The sequence below is a fragment of the Oncorhynchus gorbuscha genome, linkage group LG02, assembly GCF_021184085.1.
Source record: "Oncorhynchus gorbuscha isolate QuinsamMale2020 ecotype Even-year linkage group LG02, OgorEven_v1.0, whole genome shotgun sequence".
Lineage (NCBI taxonomy): Eukaryota > Metazoa > Chordata > Actinopteri > Salmoniformes > Salmonidae > Oncorhynchus > Oncorhynchus gorbuscha.
The window spans coordinates 57,153,278-57,162,830 of record NC_060174.1 but is presented as its reverse complement, the minus strand read 5'-3'; the positions used below and the strand labels follow the sequence as shown (position 1 = coordinate 57,162,830).

Below are 9,553 nucleotides of genomic sequence, written 5' to 3'. Positions count from 1 at the left end.
CATGCTGCGGAAGCACCTGTTGCTCACTTTGCTCAGACCTGACGGACAGGACAGACCGAAAATTTGACAGTCTCACTTCGTCTTTCGCCTACTACTACCAAGAACCTAACAGCACCAGGGTGCATCAGTCAATCCCCATGTCTACTGACCAGGAGAGCTGCCATCTGTGTAAGGAAGACCTGAGGGACCCAGTCTCCATCCCGTGCGGCCACATCTTCTGCTCCATCTGCCTGAAGACCTACTGGGACCACGCTGACCACACCGGTTCCTACAACTGCCCACGTTGCCGGGTCACCTACAACAAGAGACCCACCCCGCGCCGCCTCCAGACCTCCCGCTCCTCCATACACTCAACCCACTCGCATCCCAGGATGTCTGAGACCTACCCTCCTCCACCTCCAGACCCAGACTACAACTACGCCGGACCACAAGATGTGGGATGTGATATCTGTATTGGGAAGAAGCACAAAGCCATCAAGACATGCCTGATGTGCCTGGCGTCCTACTGTGAGAGGCATCTAAAGCCCCACTATGAGAACCCTGCCTTCAAGAGGCACAAGCTGGTGGATGAGATCGGCCATCTGGACAGACAGATTTGCCCCCAGCATCAGAAGGGTCTGGAGCTCTTCTGCAAGACGGACCAGATGTGTATCTGTGTTCTGTGCACTGTGAAGGAGCACAAAGGTCACGACATGGTATCTGCCGAACAGGAGAGGTCAGAAGAACAGGTAAAACGGCTTTGCATGATTTTTGATTCAAACTTTTATATTACGATTACGATGATTTATCTCTTTGAAGTAGTTGATGTTCTGTATTGTTAAATGACAAACGCCATTCGTGTAACAGGGGGGAAAAAATGACTACTTTTTTCTAGGCTTTTCAATCATTTGCCTTTTCAAAACCATAAGGTTTCTGTAGCCAATTGACTACAGTTGTGTTACTGAGAGCGACAGGTTGATTGTTGGAATAGAGTAGCTAGTATCAGCCAAGCCCCAAAAACAAATACTTCAGGCAATCAGTTAGATCCACCCACATGAGTGAAAGCAGTTACTGTAAATGTGTGTGGGCTGGGGTGGGGTGTTGCAACCTTCTATTCCAAGAACTACTATTGGCTAGATTTTATTACTGCATTGTCTGAACCTAATGCACATTGTAATAATGCATTTTGAAGGCCATTTCAAATTACATGAATGGGGAGGAAAAAGATGCCACTTCACTCAGCCACGATTTTTGTCTGTAGCATTTAGGTTGATCAGTATTTGGAATATTTTGGAAACAATTGTCTGACTTGTGGGGCTATGTCACTGACGTCCTGTGTCCTCCATCCATAGCAACGTCTGGGTGCCACCCAGGCAGAGATCCAGGAGAGGATCCATGAGAGGCTTAAGCAGATGGAGGAGCTGAAACAAGCTGTGGATTCACTCAAGGTACATGTCTCTAAAGCACATAAAACACAGTGGGTTGTGAAATTACACAATTACAACATACTGTTAAGTCATACTAAACATACTGTAGGTATGTACTCACAGTGTATATTTCTAATGTGTGTCCTGGAGAGACAAATTATATTTTCCCACCAAGAGATTTCATGATCACAAATATCAATACATCACCAATAGAGTTCCATTATGACTGACCTCCTGGGTGTATTGGTACAACCCAAAATGCTTTAGAGATTTTAACAGCATGCCCATTAAGTGTGCCCCTTTCCTCTCCAGAGCTCAGCCCAGAGGGCTATGCAGGAGTGTGAGAAGTTGTTTGGCGACATGATGCGTTCCATCGAGAGGATGCAACAGGAAATGACCAAGCTAATTTCCTCCAATAAGAGGGCAGCACTGAACAACGCTGAGGGTCACCTCGAGCGTCTGACCCACGAGATCGCTGACCTCAAGAAGCGAGACAACGAGATCACACAGCTGTCACGCACAGAGGACCACATACACTTTATCCAGGTGACTAAAGGCTTGCACACATCGCACCGAATGTGGTTCTAGCATTTGTCTTGCGATCATTCAGTGCGCTTTGTTTTAGGAACCACCGTAAAATCTGTGAGCACTTGGTTCGCAAATGATGTTCAGAGGTGCTAGTTCTCTCGGGCTTTAAAGTCTAACACCCCTCACCCTAAAACAACTACTATAATATTTGGGCTCAAGCCAAGGAATGACACAAGCCATTTTAAACATTGCCTTCCCCCTAACACTATATATCTCATATTTGAGTGGCCCGCCAAGCTCATCACCCCAAAATAACCAGAACTCTTTGCACAATTTGGGTTAAGTGCCTTGCTCAAGGGCACATTGACAGATGTGTCACCTAGTTGGCTCAGGATTCGAACTGGCGACCTTTCGGTTACTGGCCCAATGCTCCTGCAGCTTCAATGGGGCAGAAGGCCGTGTGTTGTTGTGATTCCGGATGGCCAGATGGTAACAATGATAAGAAGCTGCAATGTGGAGACTCGTAGCTGGCTAGTTTTATCTTTATTTTTGATACCATGTCTTGTTTTGATGTCACGTCTATGCTAATATGGCAAAAATTCACTAGCTTGCTAACCAACAACTGCAATGATGTATTTGAGACAACAATTGTGCAAATGCATTTGTTTTTAAATGAACATTGAAGACTAAATAGTTACATGTCAACAATTTAAGCCAACCCAGTCTGTTTTGACCCATAGTTGCACACGCGTCGATTTTGTTGTTAAAACAACCAACCTGTCTATAATAATTCAAGCCAGGAAATATGAAGCCAGGAAATGACACGAGCCAATTCAAATTATGAATGTGTCATCACCTCTCTGTTGTAGAGCTACCACATGCTAATCGCTCAGACGGAGGCTGAGGAGCTGCCCACAGTCTCAGTGAACCCCTACTTCTCCTTCGGACCCGTCACCAAGGCTGTCTCTGAGATGAAGGTCCATCTCCATGACATCAGCAATGAGGAGCTGGTCAAAGTGGCCAAGACTGGTGAGGCAGTGAGATAATGCACCGTAACTTCAGTTAGTTACTGCCATTGCTGAATATATTAAGGCTTTTGTCCTTTTTAAAACCATGGACTTGGAAATGCTTCAGTAATTTACAGTATATTCTTATAGAGAATATTTACTCAACCAGAACATTTCCTGTTTCAGTGAACAAAATGCCTTTCTGCCAACTGGATGAAGCCAAAAGGAGAAATACTGTGAAAGGTGAGTCAATCAACATGAAACTCCCCACTGATCTCATTCTGGAAAATACTTGGAATGGTATTAGTTCAAAAACAAGAATATCGACCCCACCACTCCACCAGGCCTCCATCAAACCCCCAAACAACGTTGTTAGGTGGTTGCTGAGGAAATATGGGCTTGCCTTCTGTTGTAGCTAAATTCCAGTAATAACATTTTCACAGGACAATCACGGCATAATCTGAATTTCAAATGGCTCCTTGAGTGATTATAATTTCCTTATTACTCTGCTGTGCGTAAGAAAACAAAATGGTTCCTCTAGTATTGTTGGAATAGTAAAGTAGTCTGAGCACCTTGATTTTTAATAGAGGGCACTCAAAGGCCAGGTGGTGGCTCAAGTGGCCCTGAATATTTACATTGGCTGATAAGTTAACTCTCTTAGAACACCAAACACGCATCAAGCAATTCTACACAAACACACACTCATTAAAGTTGGATTTTCTGGGGATATCCGAAACACTAATAAATCCCAAGATTGTAAAGTAAATTTCCATGCATGCAGTATCAGGCTATATTGCACAATCCAAATACAGTGTTGTGTATGTTTTTTGTTTTCTTTTGCATTTCCTTCTCTTTGTAGCCGATGCAGTTGTTGCCGTGTACAAGACACCAAGCCAGGAGCCCCAGCACAGAGAAGACTTCCTGAAATGTACGTCTATTTAGTGATTCACCTTCTTTGACTATACTTACCTAATCAAATACTATAGGACTCAGGGTTCATTCTAGTGCCATTTAATTATTCATACTATTTGATCATTTAAGTGTGAACTACTGTTCATAAATTGCGTTAAAACCACTATAAAGACAGGAGTTAGTCTAAAATACTACCTGGCGCCCAGCCCACATGGAAACAGGCTAGTGCTGTGATGGGAGTAGTCTTACCACATTCCTTAGATACTAGGTTTGTAAGTGGACATGCTCAATGAACTTTATACCGGTTTACTGCGGTGAGTGGGAGTATAGGTTTGTAAAAGGGTTATACAGAATGACATCACTGTTGGCAAATATTTCTAAGCTACGTTACTTGACTACTACAACTATTGGACACTACAGCTTCAGCAAGTTTAAAACCTGCTCTGAATAGGACAATCAAGGTATAGAATAGAAGTGCGTACTGAGCATGCGGAAAGGGAAACATCGGTCACAAGCAGATTTGAATAACTGTGGTTCGAGCTATACATGTAAATAAATGGCTCTGCCTCCGGTGGTATTCCAGATGATAGGCCAAGTGGTCGATCTTCCAGACCAGATGGGCCGAGTGGTCGGTCATCTCGTCCTAGCCGTGGCTACAGAGAGTACCACCAGTTCTGACCTGGCTGAGGGGGTGCAGGCGCACACACAGCAGCACAGCCAGGTGAACCAAGTCTATAGTACATGAGCTACTGTAGCTGTTGTACTCTACCTGCATGCTGGTGCACACCTGTCCTGCAGGGTCACAAGTTTATATTTCGGAATTATTTTGTTTGGTGGTTTACAGGTACAGTGTCAATTCATATATTCAGTTTATATAACATGTACCTATGGGCTCCACAACTTTTTTTAAAGTAAGAAATACATACAGAAATAATTATTTTGATCAAAAAGGATTTTGTAAAAGTACAATTGGTATGTACCCATGTTTTCCACCCCATCTAGCAACACAGGTTAGTTGTCAGTGCCCACTCCCTTAAACAGCCAAGGTTCTTTGTCAACTGAGGATGCTTTTACATCCTCCCTCCCTTCCCATTTCCTCCCAGAGACCAGAGAACCCTCCCCATATCATGCCTTCCCCCTGCCAGCAGTAATCATCTGAGAGATTCAAGGAGCTATCACCATTAAGTAATATAACATAGCAGATTGAACATTTACATTCATGCACTTTGGAAAAAAAAGTGTAACTTTGTCCCAGAAGCATTTAACTGCAGTTCACACCCACATTATATGAAGGACTGTGCCTACCTGATTTAGGGCACACAGTGAACAGTTAGGCATGGGGCCAATTTCATCATATAACTTTCCTTGGTGTTAAATACAGTTCAAATAAAGTGTAAATTGATGGCTCAGATTATGGGATGTCAAGGTCATATTTTTCCATACTCTGTTCCAGTTAAAGGGTTGTTCAGATTCATTTGGATCTGAGGACCATACTTTTAATGGATAGCTCAGAACATGAGCTTTCTAAAAGTTGTTTATATGCAGTGCATTCAGAAAGTGTTCAGACCTCTTCCGTTTTTCCACATTTTGTTACATTATAGCCTTATTCTAAAATTGATTAAATACAATTTGTTCCTCATCTATCTACACACAATACCCCATAATAACAAAGCGAAAACAGTTTTTTATAAATGTTTGCAAATGTATTACAAATAAAGAAAACTGAAACGTTATTTACATAAGTATTCAGACTCTTTGATATGAGATTCTAAATTGAGCACAGGTCCATCCTGTTTCCATTGATTATCCTTGATGTTGGAGTCCACCTTTGGTAAATTCAATTGATTGGACATGACTTTGAAAGGCACAAACCTGTCTATATAAGGTCCCACAGTTGACAGTACATGTCAGAGCAAAAACCAAGCCATGAGGTCGAAGGAATTGTCCGTAGAGCTCCGAGACAGGATTTTGTTGAAGCACAGATTTGGGAAAGGGTCCCAAAACATTTCTGCAGCATTGAAGGTCCCCAAGAACACAGTGGCCTCCATCATTCTTAAATGGAAAAAGTTTGGAACCACCAAGACTCTTCCTAGAGCTGGATGCCCGGCCAAACTGAGCAATCGGGGGACAAGGGCCTTGTTCAAGGAGGGGACCAAGAACCCAATGTTCACTCTGACAGAGCACCAGAGTTCCTCTGTGGAGATGGAAGAACCTTCCAGAAGGACAACCATCTCTGCAGCACTCCACCAATCAGGCCTTTATGGTAGAGTGGCCAGACGGAAGCCACTCCTCAGTAAAAGAGCCCCCTTGGAGTTTGTCAAAAGCAACCAAAAGGACATTCAGACCATGACAAACAAGATTCTCTGGTCTGATGAAACCATGATTGAACTTTTTGGCCTGAATGCCAAGTGTCACGTCTGGAGGATACCTGGCACCATCCCTACGGTGAAGCATGGTGTTGGCAGCATCATGCTGTGGCTGTTTTGCAGCAGCAGGAACTGAGAGACTAATCAGGATCAATGGAAAGATGAACGCAGCAAAGTACAGAGAGATCCTTGATGAAAACCTCCTTCAGAGCGCTCAGAACCTCAGACTTGGGCAAAGGTTCAACTTCCAACAGGACATCATCCCTAAGCACACAGCCATGACACGCAGATGTGGCTTCGGGACAGGTCTCTGAATGTCCTAGAGTGGCCCAGCCAGAGCCCGGACTTGAACCCGATTGAACATCTCTGGAGAGACCTGAAAATAGCTGTGCAGCAACGGTCCCTATCCAACCTGATAGAGCTTTAGAGGATATGCAGAGAAGAGTGGGAGAAACTCCCCAAATACAGGTGTGTCAAGCTTGTAGCATCATACCCAAGAAGACTCAAGACTGTAATCACTGCCAAAGGTGCTTCAACAAAGTACTGAGTAAAGGGTCTGAATATTTATGTTAATGTGATATTTCAGTTTTAATTTTAAATAAATTTGCAAACATGGGGTATTGTGTGTAGATTGAGGGGGCGAACAATTTAATCCATTTTAGAATAAGGCTGTAACGTAACAAAATGTGGAAAAAGTCAAGGGGTCTGAATACTTTCCAAATGCACTGTATGTCATATCTTGTTTTCATTAAACCATTTCCATCATTACCCACCCTTATTCATCAAGTCTGCTAACTTAATTGTAATGTTCAGAATTGTGAACTTATTTATGTTTTTTTAAGACAAAATATGCTGCTGAAGAGATTCCATATGTAAGGCTGTGGCTACAACTCTGTAATTATAGTGAGGGGGGGTCAGGGAAGGGGGAATGGTTTTACAGAGGGTCTCCTGGGGGTGGGGGGTTCCCTGTGGGTCCTGCTTGTTATTTTACATCCATGGGCATACCAACTCTAAAGACAATTGTCGGTAAAAAATTATTGTAATAATTGCAAGTCATTTTCGAAAAATTATTGCAACACTAGTTAATCTCTTGTGGAATTTGAAAAGCCTTAATAGTCCTATCAAATGTGTTACAAAACTAATGTGTAATCATAATGATTTATAAGAACCTCAATTACCATTCTTGGTAAAGGCAAAGATCAAGAAGGCAGAAGCACTTTCCTGAAATGTATCCATAATTGAAAGAAAATTACTTTTATTACATCCATAATTGAAAGAATATTGCTTTTATCACCAAATATATATTTTTTAATTCTCTGAACAGTATATTGTCTGAATTAACTGAATTCCAAATGGATATTGGGACAGACATGAACCCCATACTGGACATACAGGACATGCAGGACAAATCTAATAATATCAACTACAATCTTGCAGGGTCCCATTAATCATAGCCTGGTGTCCTGGTCCCAGATCTGTTTGTCTTGCCTTGCCAATGCATGAGAATTACCAGAGGAGTTAGCAAAACAGCACAGACGGACCTGGGACCAGGCTACGTTACTCGCCCTTAGTTTGTCTGGTGAAACTCAAGGTCACTTTGCTGACTTGAATGACTGGTAGCATTTGCAATATTATGTTTGTGGTAATTCAACTAACTACGTCTGACCTTTTTGACATTTCAGATTGGAGATGTGCTAGACGATAGGGTACTTAAATCTGGGACTTGGGCTGTGTTTAGACAGGCAGCCCAATTCTAAATAAATATCCCACTAATTGGTATTTTGACCAATCACATCAAATATGTTTTAGAGCTGATCTGATTGGTCAAAAGACCAGTTAGTGAAAAACATATCAGAATTGGGCTACTTGTCTAAATGCAGCCAACGTTTTGTATAATTGTGTATAGTATTGGTTTTAAACAACCTTTTACATTCCATAACTAACCTTGTAATTTCTAGTATTGTATGGGTATTAAGGGTTAAATGATCAAGCCCACAGGAAAGAAGAGCATTCAGTTCACACAGTGGCACTCACTCATGACATGCCTTCTCTCTCTCCTCTCTCAGATGCCTGCGCTCTCACCCTGGACCCCAACACAGCCTACCGCCAGCTATACCTGTCTAGAGGCAACAGGAAGGCAGCCCTGAAGAGAGAACCGCAGGACTATGCTGACAGTGCCTCCAGGTTTGACTGCCTGCCCCAGGTTCTCTGCAAAGAGCCCCTGACTGGAGGTGCCTACTACTGGGAGGTGGAGTGGAGTGGAGAGGGGGCCTCCGTGGGGGTCACCTACAAGGGCATCAAGAGAGTAGGCTACGGGGACAGCTGCCGCATCGGCTACAACCGCAAGTCCTGGAGCCTTTTCTGCTCCGATTCCAGTTATTCCGCCCGATATGGTAAAGACCAGGTGGAAATCAATGCACCCTACTCCTCCAGGATAGGTGTCTTCCTGGACCACTCAGCAGGCACCCTCTCATTCTACACTGTGGGGGACACCATGTCTCTCATACACCGCTTCAAGGCCTCCTTTGCTGAGCCTGTCTACCCAGGCTTTTGGGTCTGGTATGAGTCAGCGGTCACCATCCGTCAGCTGTCATAATATTATATTACCTATGATTAAATTACGATTGTCCATGTATCGGTCATCATACGTAGTGTGATTCAAGTAATATAATTGCATTTGTAATTTGACTTGTTTAGAATCCCCTTTTCTCAAATTGTACTGGTGTCCTTGGCAATGTTTTACTTTGTTCTATTGAGGTTTGAATTCATGTTTTATACTGTATATAAATCATCAGCTAGAGAGAGATATCTCTGACCAATTGGGTTTGGTGAGTAAAGGAATAAACATGTTATCTATAATGTTTTCATAATCATGAAGGATCTACTTTAGAATAGACTGAAGTGTCAACTAATATATTTGATAAACGAATATACTCTATGGATCAGATTAATAAAATACACCTGAAGTTGTATATACATATATCACACAGAGAAACTGGAATGTGTAATACACGTTTATTTTATATTAATATAGTATTTCTGTCGCGTGTGCATTCAACCCAATGATTGATTTGGAATAATTGTAATAGGAACTGTAAAGCTAGGATGACCCTTACTGCCATAATGGAAGACCTGGAAGAAAGGTCTTTTTATAAAATGTTTTCCATAAGGGCCGGCCATTGTTGAAATAGCCGACTCACTGTAAACCGGCTACTTTTTCCGCTTCATATAAATGTTCATTTAAGTTTCAATTCGACAGTCAGTATAGCCTTCTTCCGCTAAAAGGAACGATATGCATCTTCGAGATTACACCACCCAGAAATATCAAAGATAC

The 9,553-nt window shown here is 42.5% G+C and overlaps 1 protein-coding gene across 1 annotated transcript; it reads left to right on the top strand.

Moving 5' to 3' along the window:
- On the top strand, positions 1 to 9,191 carry ftr83 (finTRIM family, member 83). The gene is made up of 7 exons (XM_046314058.1): positions 1 to 728; positions 1,332 to 1,427; positions 1,719 to 1,952; positions 2,804 to 2,963; positions 3,128 to 3,184; positions 3,801 to 3,869; positions 8,286 to 9,191. Exons 1-7 carry the CDS (start codon positions 138 to 140, stop codon positions 8,813 to 8,815), a joined length of 1,737 nt encoding a protein of 578 aa, XP_046170014.1. The 5' UTR covers positions 1 to 137; the 3' UTR covers positions 8,816 to 9,191.
- The last annotated feature ends 362 nt before the right edge of the window (positions 9,192 to 9,553 follow it).